The following is a 15,922-nucleotide window of genomic DNA, read 5'->3' as shown; positions in this document are numbered from 1 at the left end:
CCATTCTGATTACTAATTAATTGAATAAATACCTTTCTCGATGTATAGCATAACATACCCAGAGACAATTTTGAAAACTTAAGCATTTGTTTGTCTATTTTCCTTCTGTTAGAATAATTCGAATTATCGAATGTTCTCAGCATATTCCGTGTCTTTTTCTTAGCTTCTTTTAAGTAGTGAGAAGGAAAATTGATATTTATGGGGGAAATGTATTCTATACGTTCAATTAATCATTAGGCATTCGTTATTCAATGTTAAATATTGTTTTACTTTTGTTGTAAGTCATAATTTTTAAAGTTTACATACCGAGTTTAATCTTCCTAACACGAGAAGCTCTATTTTTGGCATAAATTTTAAATAATGGTGGGCACAAAAACCGGGTTTTCGGAAAACCGAAACCAGTTTTCGTTTTCTCCAAAATCGGTTCCTTTTTTTTTTTTTTTTCAAAATTGGTTCTATTTCTGACCAGAATAGTGTTTCGTTATTCTCCAGAAACCGTTTCCGTTTCCACAGATTTTTTTTTTTTTTTAGTTTTCACCGAAACCGGTTTCGGTGAAAAACCGAACCAGTTTTTGGAGAAAACCGAAACTGGTTTCGTTGGAAAGAACGAACCGGTTTTGAAGAAAACCGAAATGTCGGTTTTTCTAGGAATAGATTTCCGGTTTTTATAAAAACCGGTTTTGCCCATCCCTAATTTTAAACCACCTCATTCCCTTTGAAGCCACTTCCTTCCCCCTGAGGATACGCTTCAAAAAAATTCTAAATAGCCTAGGTCTCTTCGACACTTACTTAGAAGTATGCGAAGCCAACAGTGTGTATCTGTATATTGGACAAACATACATAAATAAAGGGTGTCCCAAAATTCATATAAGATTAGAATTTTGCGCCATTTGTGCGTTAAGGTTTTGCCAAAAAAAAAAAAAAAAGTGATAGCTGATAGTTCAGAGTTACTAAAAATGGAGCGCTATACGAAAGAAGAACACGTTTTCATTGTTGACCAGTATTTTAAAAATAGTGAAGGCTTGCCAGCTACATTTCGCAAGTTTCATACAAAATATGGTCGGAATAGTGATTTAATTTCATCAACTATAAAGAGATTAATTAAAAAATTTAGGGAGTCTGGATCAAATTGTTTTAATAGGGATGGGCAAAACCGGTTTTGTAAAAGCCGGAAACCGGGACATTTCGGTTTTCACTGAAACTGGTTTCGGTGAAAACTTTTGTAAAACACATGAAACGATTTCTGTGAAAACGGAATCGGTTTCCGGAGAACAACGAAATAGTTTTGGTCTGAAATTGGTTCTATTTTGGGAAAAAAAACAACCGGAACCGGTTTTGAAGAAAACCGAAACAGGATCCGATGAAAAACCGAGCCGGTTTTGGAGAAAATCGAAACCAATTTCGGTGAAAAACCAGTTTTTTTGAAAATTTTCAAAAACCTCAACACGGTTAGTGAAATAAGAAAATGGCAGGAGCACGCTTGACGTTTTGAAGTGTTTATCAGGTTTGGGAGTGCTATCGAAGTGAAGCGTCAGTGGAGACAGGAGTTTGGTACTGAATCAGCAATCCAACTAACAATCAAACGTACTTACACTGTTTGAACGTCAAACGAGCGCCTGCCATTTTCTTCTCTTACTAACCGTGCTGAGAGTACCGACATCTGTGAGCGAAAACCCGTACTACAACATAATTTTAACTGAAAACAGTTGACAGTGCCGACATCTATTGGGCGAAAAACCGTACTACAACATACTTAAATTTCAGAACAATTGTCAATGCCTGTACCTAATTTTATTGTTATCACGTTGTTTTTGTTGTAGGGTTAAGGCGAGCTCTGGAGAAGCTAAAAGAGAAAGAGAGAGATAAAGTTCTGTCGGAGGAGGAGCTAAAAGCTGCACAGGAGGCAGTTGCTTACGGTTGCATCAAATACGCTGATTTGTCGCATAATAGAAACCATGATTATATATTCTCATTTGATAAGGTAAGTTCTGCATGTAGAGTGTGGAATTTATTAGCATTAGTTATTCTCCCTAAGTCTTCGACTTAATGACATAAATATTAACGCTCAAATATAAATATGATTGTCTCTCTTGCCTTATTTTAAAATAATGTAAACAATGCAGTTTTTAAGTTGCAATTAAAACGTCACAATAGTTGTAAATCGACAAATTGCGTGTACACTAGCGACATCTTTTGGCGTCAGACTTGGAGACAGCACAGCTAGCGACAAGATAAATATTAGCTTGATTAACTATTAGGATTTACCATTACACATAAACTGAGATGTTTTTCCTTTTATAAGGATGTGACCTTGTACAATCTTTTAGATAAGGATATATTTCATTAAATCTCCGTAAATGAAGTTCTCAGGTAGTCTTCGAAATCATTAAATTGTTCTTTAGATTAATGCTTGAACTCTTGAAACTACTTAAATGTACTAGAGTTACGATATTATTATTCTTTATATACAAGGTGGTAATGAACTATACCGACAAATTGTAAGACGTGATTCCTCGCATCGAAATAAAACAAAAGTTTATATGAACCTGTGGGGAAAAATGCATAGCTTTAGAGCTAGGTGCTGTCCAAAATCGTAAAAGAGCTCAATTTCAACATGCGCTATTTTGAATTTGAGAAACCTTGGAACAGGCGGTTCATATCAGCATAAATGGAGTCCAAAAGTGCATGTGTTATCAACATTCAATTGGTGTTCAACGGATTCCGTACAGGATATAATTCCCAGACATGCTCTCAACAGAATTCTCAGATATACTCTGATTTTAAGCTGGTTTTAAATTAGGCAAAGATAAAGCTTGATAATAGTGGACACGGAATGCTTCGGCAAGAAGTGGGAAGTGTTACGGGCCGTTAGCGCCCATTAATTTGGGAAGGAGCTTGAATCAATGTAAGAGCTATGTTGTTGACAAACTTTAGTGAAAGAAGACACGTTGTTTAACGTATTTATATTGGCTTAAGTGCACTTTTAGGTCATATATATAACACTTTCGTAAAGTACTGGATTCTGACAATTAAATTTTTGCTAGTAAAACGCTATTCCCTATAATGTGAATAGCTAACATTTTCAGAATTTAGCTTAATTAAACATTTTGAATAAAGAAATTGAAGTAACATGTCACAAATATAGATGGGAAGTTGGGAATTTTTGATCGTTATCACCTCAGGAGCACATTAAGATCAATACTGTGTTAAAATTTTGAAATGTGTTCTAATATGTTCAGTTAGTTATTAGGTATTTGGTACTCAATATTAAGTATTGTTTTTTCTTTTGTTTTAACTTTTATCGTGTAGCTTCTCTTCCTTTCTTTTTATTTTTCATTTCAGATGTTGGATGACAAGGGAAACACAGCGGTGTATTTATTATATGCATATACTCGTATTCGGTCGATAGCACGAACTGCTAATGTAACATCCGAACAAATTGAAGAAGCTGCAAAGACTATACCTGTTTCTTTAGATCACGAGAAGGAATGGAAACTTGCCAAGGTAATTGTGATGAAGTGTTCAGACATAAATAATATTTTTTTTTTAAAAAAAGAAAAAAGTATCATCTAGTTGTCAAAAAAAAAAAAAAAAACTCTGTAGTACTTTTTTTTAAGAACATTGACTACTACACTGGGAAAATAGAATCCTTGGGACTACAGAGCTTCGTTACGAAAATAAAATATTGGACATGACCATAAAATAGAACGTAAAGAAGTAAGATGTTCACAAACCAACTGCAACGTTTTATTCAGGAGGCACGTGGGCTTGGTAGTAGACAAACAACGTGTGCGTGGAGGGGGTGCGGTGGCTCAGTAGTAGAGCGTTCACCTCCGGTGCTTGGGGTCCTTGGTTCGATCCCAACTCGCGCCGTATGGAATTTGTGGTGGACAAGCACCGTGCTCGTGGGTTTTCACGGGGTTCTCCAGTTTCCTCCCACTTTCTTCATTTCACTCATTTCTCATTATCACTGTCTCCTTTAGCCTAGGGCCGCGGTGGCTCAGTGGTAGAGCGTTCACCTCTGGTGCTTGGGGTCCCGGGTTCGATCCCAGCCCCCGCCAAGTGAACTTTGGTGGACAAATCCGTGTGCGTGGGTTTTCTCAGGGTTTACCCGTTTCGTCTCTTCGTATCACCATTTCATTCATTCTCATCATCGCCGTCCTTTGTAGCGTGTACGTCATAAACGTGAGATGTGGAGCATGGTGGCGCAGTGGTAGAGCGCCTACCTCTGGTGCGTGGGGTCCCTGGTTCGATCCCCGGTCAATTAAGTTTGTGGTGGACAACATCGTGTCCGGGGTTTTCTCGGGGTACTCCTCTTTCCTCCCACATTCTCATTCGACAGTTTTCCCATCATTCACTGGCTTTAATCATCGTCTCCCTTAGCCTAAATGGCATAATCGTGGGGCGTTAAACTGAAAGATTTCATTTCATTTTCGTTTCATAAACGTGGAACGTGAAACAAAAAGGATTTCCGTGTAGATTTCCGTATGCTACAGCACACGTGTAATAAGTGCCTGCGCACTACACAGTTCCCAAGGTAAAAATTAGCCGGGCACCAAATTAGCATGAATTAATACAATTCACATGCCAGTTAGTGTTAAGTACATACCAAGATAAATAAGGTAAATAGAGGAGTTGGTGTCATCCATTTGTCATGTAAAACACACTATTCTCACGTTTCAACGAATAAAAATGGGCCAATAGCGGTCCGATGTTGCCAAGTGTCCATGTAAATTCCAACACTACGTCAGCAGTGGCTAATATCCACAATTACCTTACGAAAGAAAAAGGAGTAATAGAATCTGACAAGGGAGGGTCACGAAGTGGCTCTGCTGAGATCCGAATGAGACAATTGAGTTTGCATTTGATACGTTATAACTAAACGAATCCCAAAGTAATACGTGCCACCGGGCGGGATATCATGAGTTACAACATATTTTGTAATGTAAAAGCTGGCAGAATAGTTTGAACCGGGTCGTTTGTTCGGAAACGGTTGAGTAACCGGAAAGGTCGGCGAACACGTATCCTATTATTTTCAAGGGCACACTTTGTGGGATGAAAAAATTTGCCCCAAAATGCCCCGCAGAGCCCCAGACGGGGTCCAACTCAAAAGTTCCAAATGGCAAGGGGGTTAAGTAGCACATCGTCTGTGAAAACAGGAAAAGACGTGTGGCATTATTTTCAAAGTACAACGATTTAAGTTAAAACGTCTTGTCCTAGGTGGGGTGGGGTCCAAGTAAAAAAGTTTCAAATGGCAAGAGAAGTTAAGTAGCATATCGTTTGAAAACTGTTGTTAAATGAAAGAAGAGGGAGCAAGTCTCCACTCTCTACGATAAGTCTGTGCAAAATGGCGGCCGGTTAAAATGTAAACACAAACTTTAATTGAAAAGTCTATGGTCACCTTAAATCCAAGATGGCCGCTTAAAAACCTATGTCATTTATAACAGTACAAATCTAAATCTCTATTTTTCTCTATTATGTATTTAGAAACAATATTAAGACTAAAGAACAATTGAATTTCGATTCGCTTCAACTATTATTTCATTCTGTAACAACACATACATGTTTTGTTCCTAGTGCACGTTCGTCACGATTCTCTCGATATCATTTACGTGAATATAACGAATATGCGATGAACAAACAACTCGTAACTTCCTATTCACACATAAAGGACTTGCTGCACCAGTCAGGTTGGGGACTCTGTTGTAGCGTACTCGTGATGGTTACATTTGTATGCCATCCGTTGGTTTGATCGCATTATTTCAAGCAATACCAAATATACAATAATAATAATAATAATAATAATAATAATAATAATAATAATAATAATAATAATAGTAATAATAAAATACAAGATTGGCGAACAGTACCAAACCACGTGTAGATCATTTCAGTACATCGAGCTGCGTCAAACTTTATTGGTTTGATCACAATATTCCAAGAAATAGCATATTTATATACAAACTCATTTTTCACTGGCTGCCATATTGGATTACAGATGGTACATTTTGATATTTTGTGGATATCTACTATTGACCATAAACACCACATTTTGCTTCTCCAACATCAGTGGTTTGAGCTGGACAATGCATTCGATACATAGTGCGGCATTTTGAACTCAAGATGTCGAGTTTTTGGACATTTCGCATCTTTTCGTCACCTACTGATGAACATTCATGCCATATTTGGTTTTTCTAGCTTCAGCAGTTTGGTATGTCTATCCTTTCGACATAGGATTTAAGCGGCCATCTTGGAGTCAGGGTGGCTATAGATTTTTCAATTAAGCTTTTGTTTACATTTTGACCCGCCACCATTTTGCACAGGGTTGTCGTAGAGAGTCAAGACTTGCTCCATCTTCTTTCATTTTACAACAGCTTTCAAACGATGTTCTACTTAAGCCCCATTGCCATTTGAAAGTTTTGAGTTGAACCCCATCTGGGACCCTGCGGGGGTTCTTGGGGCATTTTTTTTTATCCCAAAAGTGTACCCTTGAAAATGATGGGATATGTGTTCACAGAGTTTTCCATTTACCCAACCGTTTCCGAATAAATGACTCAGTTCAAACTATTCTACCAGTTATTTGTAGCTTTTACATTACAAAATATGTTGTAACTCACGATATCCCGCCCGGTGGCATGTATAACTATGGGATTCGTCTATTTATAACATATCAAATGCAAACACAATTGTCTCGTTCGGGTCTCAGCGGAGCCATTTCGTGACCCTCCCTTGTGAGAGTGCAAATTACCTAACACAGTGTAAATATCCAATATACTACATTAATTTCAACATTTTTAAGTTTAAAATCAGGACTTTAAAGCTGAATGGGCTGCTCCAGATTTTATCTGTTGCTTTTCAAATATGTCAAATCGAGGTTCATGAAATTGAGAAATCAGTGTGCATAATTCAACATCATTAGTGTTTTCCAATGTACAGAGTGGCCCATAATTATGTATATATATTTGACTGACTAGTATTTGTAATGTTGGGCAAAAAGTTTCAATATGGCAACACTATGGACATCAATAACTTGTGGTAGCAGCAAGATGGAGCACCGCCACACTATGCCATACCGGTGCGAGAATGGCTGAACGAAACATTCCCTAACCGCTGGAGCAGTCGACGTGGCTCTGTGGAGTGAGCAACTCGGTCTCCCGATTTGGTACCGCCTGACTTCTTTTACTATGGAGTGTTTTAGAGGACAAAGTGTATCAACATGACATACACAATTTTGGCCAAACTATGGGCAGCTATCACAGAAGTGTCCCACAGGATACCAATACGGATCTGTCGATCTGCTTCTGACAGCGTTGCTCTTCGTCTCCAGGCATGTATGAATTTGGAGGGTGCGTTGGTGATTTATGCCATGGAGAATAGAGATTAAAATTCTTGTATAAAACAGAAGACAAATTTAGACCAAATCATACAGACAATTTAATAAATGATATCGTTAGAGTTTCGGCAAAGTATCTTTGCCTTCATTAGACACATTATTTGAAACGGGAGAACCCCGAGAAAACCCACGCACACGGTGTTTGTCCACCACAAAACCCACTGTGCGCGAGCTGAAACCGAACCAGGGACCCCAATAATGTGTCTGATGAAGGCAAAGATACTTTGCCGAAACTGTAACGCTTCGATAGTATATGCTTTGTTCAGAATTTGCCTTTTATTTTATACAGGAAGTTCCAAAGTTAGAATAAGTGGTTTTAAAATTCTTGTAATGTGTTTATGTTGAATTTTAAGTTCAAGTTATTTGTTAGTTTCTTTATCGAAGTCTTTGAAATATCATATACACAATTATGAGCCACCCTGTAGATATTAGGTTTTCCAATGTATATGTGATATATAGTCTGTGAGGTCTATGTCTGAGCACCGACTTTAAGAGTAATAGAAAGTATGGCTGTTCAGGGAGTAGACTAAATAGAGTAGTGGTTAGTGCGTCGGCACCATAAGCTGGAGGTCCGGGTTCGATTCCTCTCATATAATTTCATTTTGAAAAAGAAAAACAATTTCCAAAAATTGCTTGGCTAATTTCACTGTTTTTAGAGGTTTAGCAGTAGCACCACTTATTCGTGACAGATAACTGTTTTAGTTTATTTCGTTTTATTTTGTAGCAATTTCTAATAGAGGTAAACGTTATTTTGCAGGTTCTTCTTCGTTTCCCTGAAGTAGTGACAAGGATAGCGGAAGACTTGAATCTTCATCAACTGTGTGATTACTTGTATGAAATATCAACTACCTTCACCGAATTCTATGATTCATGCTATTGTGTGGAAAAGGATCGAGTGACAGGTAAAATAATCTGATTATGGTCATAATTAGACTCAGATAATCAATCTGTACCATACGCACCTTATTTTAGTATAAGATTCCGATTGCTTTTTATGATTCTTATACCTGGTCTGGATATGTATGAGGTCTTTCCAACAAATTCTTTCATCCTATTGTTTGTTATATTGGGGGCCTTCTTCCCTGTACTTTGTTTTCCCATCTGTTGATGCCTTTTGCAGATTGTAAGATGGAGAGAGAGGTCATAAAGGTAGAAGGAAACAGGCTACTGGAAGTGCATGCTATGTACAGAAAAATTTTAATCAATGATGAGTTAGTTCGTCAAGCAATAGTTTTGTAAAACGATCTGGTTAAGAATGGGAATAACTATTTGCCGAAGCGTATATAGTTGTATAAATAAAAGGATGTTTTTGAATAAGTAAAATGTTTTAATACGTGGGTCGTTCGATATATGTTTCCTTAAGCTCCTTCACCTCTCCACATAATCCCCATTGAGATTGAGACATTTGTCTCACCGTTTTATCACTTTGTCCAAACCTTTTGAAAAAAAAATCAGGGCTCTGGCTATTTAGCACTCTTCTCACATTCAGTTTCACTTCTATCCACTAGGTGGCAGGAGACAAGGTCGCTTATATCGAACCTCAACTCTTCTTTAGGAAAACTAAGTTCGACATAAGCGACCTGGTCTCTTCTTGACGATAACCTCCACTCAGCACGCAAACTAGACAGAAAATTGAAAAAATTGAGTGGGAACGGTTGACCCACTCTCCATACAACCTCAATTTAGCGCCGAGTTACTTCCATCAATTTTCGGTGTTAAATTCAGCATTGCAAGATGAACGTTTCGAAACCGATGAAATGAAGTGGAATGTGAGGAGGGCGATAAATAGCCAGAGCTGTGATTTTTGCAAAGGGTTTAAACAAATTGCTGCAACGGTGAGACAAATGCCTGAATCTCAATCGCGATTATGCGGAGAAATAATGAAAGACTCACCTACGGCATGTATGTCTGGTTTACAAATATATCGTAAAAAATAAATATTTTACAGCTGAGGGAAACTTATATTAAATGACCCACGTAAGTATTTAATATGAATCCTGTTGAATCAAGTAGCAATTTTCGGAAGTAATAAGAATCGAAATGTGTGTGAATCAGATGTGAAGCAGGGGCGGATTTAGGGCAATTGCTCCCCCCCCCCAGAAGAGGAAACTTTTATTTTATATGTAAATAAAACCCATCCCAGAGTTTGGAGCTCTTAAAAGTAACTCTAGTAGCAATATTACAACCCCCCCCCCTCAGAAGTCCGTCTTGGATCCGCCCCTGATGTGAAGCAATGTCCTTTAGTATGGGGGCTTTTTCATTCTTTCCAATTTGATAACACCTTTCGCTGATCACCTACTGTGACTAGAAAAGGAAGTTATTTAAATTGTATAGCAATTGGTTTATGGTAGTCTTAAGGAGTCATTTCGAAGTCTATAATTCGTGATGTTACTTTTGTCCCCTCCCATTGCAAGTAGACCAGACAGACAGATGGAGCAAGCAGACCGATCAGTCTGACAGTTGGCTGAAGGAATGGTCACAGGCTAAAAGAAAATCGATGGTTTAACAAGTGCATCAGTCGTAAATTCATTTCTAATCCTACGAATTTGTACATTTTTCTCCCGCCTCGCGTCCCTTCCCCGTTAGCTCGTAATGTTTCTCTGTGTCGCTGCTCTGATCATATAATTGTGCTATGTCGTCATACGTTGGCCAATTGGAAATAATTATTCTTTAAGACCTAATAGTTCTCCGTGGAAGCGAGATGTAAGTCAGGAGCGGATTATAAAAATAGACAAAATATTAAGATACAGTAGTTTCAGACGTCCAGATCGTAAATTTTGAGATTTTTATGCATAATTTTAAGTTTATTACATAATTATGAATTCACATTGAAGTTTTCTGTTCTTAGTGCTCTTGATGCCCACGGTTCCGCGTTCGGGTCACGATTGGAGGTCATCAAAAGCTACATTAGTCCAAATTCCACTTTAAACTGGATTTCGTCCTGTATAACCTCTCTGCTAACAATGGGCGAAAATACCAATTATTCTATTGTTATGGTTTTGAATTTCGTTTTGCGAAATTTATTAAACCATATTCTTCTTTCGTAGTTCGTCGAAAGAATACTTTTTATCTGCAGTAAACTTCCGATTGTCCGCGGAATTGGGTAGCACGGCAATCGCTGATGAACGAATTGTGCAGATAATCAGCAAAATGGCCAAGAAAAGACATAAATCAACACGAAAATGCATCTGTATCTTTTTTACATACATTAGGAGGTCTCCACATGAATTGTGACTTAATAAACAATAGTTTTGTGTACTTAGCAAGTTTGTTGGTTTGTCGATCAATTGTCGTAGTTTTTTGGTATTTAAACGCCTGTTCTTTATTTGTAATTGATTTTTGTTAACAATATTTTGTCATTTATTCTACCGTTGTACATTTTCTTGTAGCACTATAATTTATCGTCGCGAAAAAAGAAGAAAAAAGGAAAGACCGCAGATAATCGATAGTTTACTGCAGCGTTTCTCAACCGCTGTGTCGCGAATACGTCAGGTGTGTCGCGAATACGTCAGGTGTGTCGCGAGATTTTTAATGTCTTCTAACATCTTCCGTAAAGAAATTACCTTTAGAAAAAACTAAAAATTTATTGTCAATCGACTTGATTTCACACTTGTGTTGGGGCCGCGGTGGCTCAGTGGTCGAACGTTCACCTGTTGTGCGTGGGGTCCCTGGTTCGATTCCAGCTCGCGCCAAGTGAACTTTATGGTGGGCAAATACCGTGTGCGTGGGTTTTCTCAGGGTTCCCCCATGTTCTTCATTCCACCATTTCATTCACTGTTTTATCATCAGCGTCTCCTTTAGCGTAGCGGGGATAACGGTGGGACGTACAATTCAAAGATTTCATTTCAGATTTCACACTTGTCTTCCAGGTTTAAAACTGGAAATTTTGCTTTTAACGCTGTTCATTTTTCTTTGGAAAGAAATACTGGACATGAGAGTGTGTTTGTCAAGAGTTCATCCACGCATAGATATGCTTTGCAAAAATCGCCACGGATCTCACTGTTTTTAAGTTTGATGTCTTCTTACATTTCTGATGGTAATATTTCTTTTCCGTATGCCTGCTTAAAAGCCATAAGTGTTTTTTACTGTTAAAATGCTTCTATTCAGAGTCTTGTAAGATTTGTATTCCATAAGTCGTGCCATAAAAAAAATGTATTTTTATGTTTGCTTTATTGTATCTAGGAGAAAAATCACATGCAGGGGTGTCGCGAAAGTTTGAAACATACTTTGGTATACTCCGAAGGAAAAAAGGTGTAGAAACACTGATTCACATTATAAAAGTTAATTAGCTTCTTTTCTTATGCCCTGTGTCTGAATTAAATTTGCCAAATTTTAGATTACTTCTGAATTTTCTTGAATTTCTTTATATAATGTTTACAAAACATGTTCATGAGTGCTTGCTTATATTTCTATGGTTGTATCTTTTTCAGGTGAAATAAAATCTGTGAACATGGGCCGAATTCTGTTGTGTGAAATTACAGCTGCTTTGATGGCTCAATGCTTTAATATTCTCGGAATTAAGCCTGTATCAAGGATGTAAACTGTTTACAGGGAACTCCGTAGGGTGCATAATAGAGAGAAGGAACAAGCATAGTATTACGTCCAGTGACAGTAACAAGCATAATACAAAAGAAATAAGTTACCTCTATTTATTAATAATGTAATTTGTGAAAGACATGAAGAAAATCACTTACATATTTTAAGTGTTTTATTTTAAACTCTTCCAGTCATAATCATTAGTATTATTAAGAGGGTTGTATGAAACCAGAAAGGGCTCTGCCTGCTCAGATGACGTATATTCGACTCAGTGATGCAGTCACGGCTTACACTCCAAGATATTCTCTCTCTCTCTCTCTCTCTCTCTCTCTCCCTCTCCCTTTTAGACGTGAGTTCACAAAACTATTAATTCAAATAGTTTCCCAGTTGCATCTTCGTGCTAGACCACCGTCGAAAAATTATACGAGGGAGGTTCAAAAACTAAGGTTACAACGGTGATATTTCTGGAGTTTCGTCTGTTATAAAGGAATGAGGAGTGTGCGATAATTTTGCTACATGGAGTTGGCAACTGTTCTGAGTTTCAGTCACCCGCCACCAACGGCGCTAGCTGTAAGTAAACACAAATGGCGACTCGTTTGGAAAACTGGCCTCGCGAAGAAGTCCGCTCAATTATTCGATTTCTGTGAGTGAAACATGTAACCGTGGCTGAAATTCACTGGCAGCTGGTAGAGGTTGACGGCTAGAACTTCTCACCAAGGGCGTCATCTTCCTTCATAACAACGTGCGCCCGCATACAGCCTAGAAGGGACTATACCACGCTGTTGAAGCATCATCGATCACTCTTCCTACTACCCGGACCTCGCTCCAAGCGATTTTCACTTGTTCCCGCACTTGAAGAAGCACCTAGGAGGCCGTCACTTCGCGTCACAGGAGAAGAAACACTTTGTGACAGCGTGGCTGAACACGCAAGGACAGGATTTTTACCAGGAGGGAATGTTCAAACTCATCTCACAATGCGACAAGTGCCTCGACCGATATGAAGACTATGTTGAAAAATAACCTAATGAATATACTATCTGTTGGCTGTATTGGATGTATGAAATAATACACGTTTCATTGCAGGCTTTGTAACCTTACTTTCTGAACACTCCTTGTGTTTTTTGGCATCAGATACACACTAACTGTAATATTTTGCTATATTAACTAGTTTTGTTTATTAATCGACTTTAAATCCGATTAGACTACTCGCTGAATGAAATAATACTTTTAAAAAAAGAAACTAACTAATAGTTTAAAACATGTTTAATCAAATTTAAGACGAAAAGATTGTGCTTTACCGATGTTCAAACCCGGATCACGCATGCCCAAGTATTCGTCTACTCATAGGCATTAACTAATTAACCCTTAAGTAAAATCAGGGAATGAAATGAGATGGAATGTCCTTCCCTTGTAATTTTAGTGAGAGACATTTTAGTGCGAAATGTCTTGTTATTGTGTATATGATAATACTAATTTATATTTGAATAAAGTCAAGATTTCATGTTAGTTAAGAGTTAATAATAATGTTTTTTTTAATACTTGGAGTGGGTTCGATTCTTATACAGGATGGATCATTCACTTGAAACACTCTTTTATGTTGTTTACAACAGTCAGACCACAAGAAAATATAAAATCGTCTATCAAAACGTCACAAAACACAATGTGCTTTTATCAGTTAAGAAAAAAAAAGAAAAAGACAAAGGACAAAATTACATTTCCGGAACACTTCGTCAGCACATTAAATTCAATGAACAGAACCTAATGTGTTCCGAGTTGTTACTATTGATGAACATCTAAGAATAAATTGTGGATCTCTATATATTTTGTGCGATTTTGTCGTCCTGGAAAGAGGACTTTGAAGTTGTCTCAATACAATTCAAACATTAGAAAATATGTCGGACAGCAAGGGATTATTTCTTTATGGAAGAAGAAAAGGGGAGTTGGAGTGATAGTTTTCACGTTGAAATTACATTTTCGAAATGTGAATTTGAAATAGTACTGCCAGAAAAAGGAACTTACGAAAAACATCGTAGTACATAAATTAACACAGAGTGATAGACACATACAATAGTCGTAGAGAGACGGAATGAGTCAAGTAATTCCATCAATTCAGATGACAAACCAAACTGCAAGGTTCCAAAAGTTAGAATTCCGATTCCAAACAGTGTGGCTAATTAAAGGAGGCATAGGCTGCTGTCTAATTCGCATCTATTTTCATGCAATTCATTTACTTTTGATATATTTATTCTTTTAAAGTTTGCTTTTTGGTGGACAAACACCGTGTGCGTGGTGGGTTTTCTCGGGGTTCTCCCGTTTCCTCCCACTTTCTTCATTCCATCATTTCATTCACTTCTCATCCGCACCATCTCCTTTAGCCTAGCTGGCATAACCGTGGGATATAAAACTTAAAAATTTCATTTCATTGCACTCTTCTTCTTTCTGAAACTTCAGACAAAAATTACACGTTAAAATTAAAAATTATTATCTTTAACATATAGTACGTTTCTTTGGAACCCACTGAAAGAAATGATGTCGAAAGTATATCAAGCTTGACTAAGGTTGCTGTAATGGTCTTCCAAAAAGCAGGACAAAGTTACAGTGACTGAGCTGGGCAAAATATATATATATATAGGGTGTTTAATAAGTAATGGTCATAAACCGTAGATAGTACACGCCAAAACTAACAAAAAAGTCTTAGTAAACCTGTGTCCGCAAACGCTTCGTAACGGAGATAGGGGCTGTCGAAAGTGTGGAAAAATGAAGTTTAGAGATGAATATCTCAAAAAGTATGAATCGGACAGGGGGCGGTCCAATGAATGACTATCGAAGTCAGACCTGCGCTATGCAGAAATGCATGGTTGATAACTCGTTTAGGAATGTGCTCTGAAGTAGTTCACAACAGGCACCACCACCTTTCTTCGATTGCCTCTCTCATTTTCTGCTGGTTATGCAACCACACACGGCACGTAAACGTTGTCCGCCATTTTGTATCTTTTCAAGCTTTCGACCTGGTACCACGACTTATGAATTACTGGTGGATAGACTCGCCCTCGATGTTCATCTCGAGCACCCTTTCCTTGGACAATTTTCCGGGAATCCCTCCGTTTCCTTGGGGAATTCCTTTCGCGCGCATTGCAGAGTTATCAACCATGCATTTCTGCATAGCGCAGGTCTGACTTCGATAGTCATTCATTCGATCGCCCTCTGTCCGATTCATACTTTTTGAGATACTCGTCTCTAAACTTCATTTTCCCACACTTTCAACACCCCTTATCCCCGTTACGAAGCGTTTGCGGACACATGTTTACTATGACTTTTTTGTTAGTTTTGGCGTGTACTATCTACGGTTTAATTTATGACCATTACTTATTAAACACTATATATATATATATATATATATATATATATATATATATATATATATATATATATATATATATATATATATATACACGGAGGGTAATTCAGAAAGTAATGCCTCCAAGGTCATACCTTTATTAGTGTTTGACGGATAGCACCGATACAGTTATCAGTAGAAAGCTTGCAATGTCAGCTACAAATGGTGGCATCATTTTTCAACATAGTCCCCATTACGGACAAGACACTTGCGCCAACGCAAAACAAGGGTTTTCATGCTGTCGGTAAAGAATTGTGGTGTCTGCTCACACCATTTCTGAACTGCTGCTTCCACCTCAGCGTCACAACTGTAGCGTTGGCCCTTAAGGTGATCCTTGAGTTGGGGAAAAGTCAAATGTCGCATGGCGCAAGATCCGGACTATAGGCAGGATTAGGCAGAATGTCAACGAACACTTTGCCAGCAGATGGGACAACTTCGTTTTTTTTTTTTTCCCGGAGGAGAGGACGTATGACGGTATTCCATTGGCTGACGCTTTGTTGCCGGGTCGTAAATGGTGTATCCACGACTCGTCGCCGGCGATGAATGTTCCTGGGCGCACAATCTTCTGCAGTCAGAAATTCAATGACAGTCCGCTG

The 15,922-nt window shown here is 38.0% G+C and overlaps 1 protein-coding gene across 2 annotated transcripts in view; it reads left to right on the top strand.

The window, feature by feature from the left end:
- The window catches only part of ArgRS (arginine--tRNA ligase-like protein), a 51,186-nt gene extending 39,096 nt beyond the window's left edge, over positions 1-12,090 (top strand). For both annotated transcript variants that reach the window (XM_081737660.1, XM_081737661.1), the window contains exons 10-13: positions 1,821-1,981; positions 3,343-3,504; positions 8,151-8,295; positions 11,824-12,090. In XM_081737660.1, the coding sequence (XP_081593786.1) occupies positions 1,821-1,981; positions 3,343-3,504; positions 8,151-8,295; positions 11,824-11,933 (578 nt within the window). In that variant the 3' untranslated portion in view covers positions 11,934-12,090. The remainder of the gene's footprint in view (positions 1-1,820; positions 1,982-3,342; positions 3,505-8,150; positions 8,296-11,823) is intronic.
- The last annotated feature ends 3,832 nt before the right edge of the window (positions 12,091-15,922 follow it).

This window comes from Thermobia domestica, chromosome 14 (assembly GCF_964235325.1).
Source record: "Thermobia domestica chromosome 14, izTheDome1.hap1.1, whole genome shotgun sequence".
Taxonomy (NCBI): domain Eukaryota; kingdom Metazoa; phylum Arthropoda; class Insecta; order Zygentoma; family Lepismatidae; genus Thermobia; species Thermobia domestica.
This window is presented reverse-complemented; position numbering and strand designations above follow the sequence as displayed.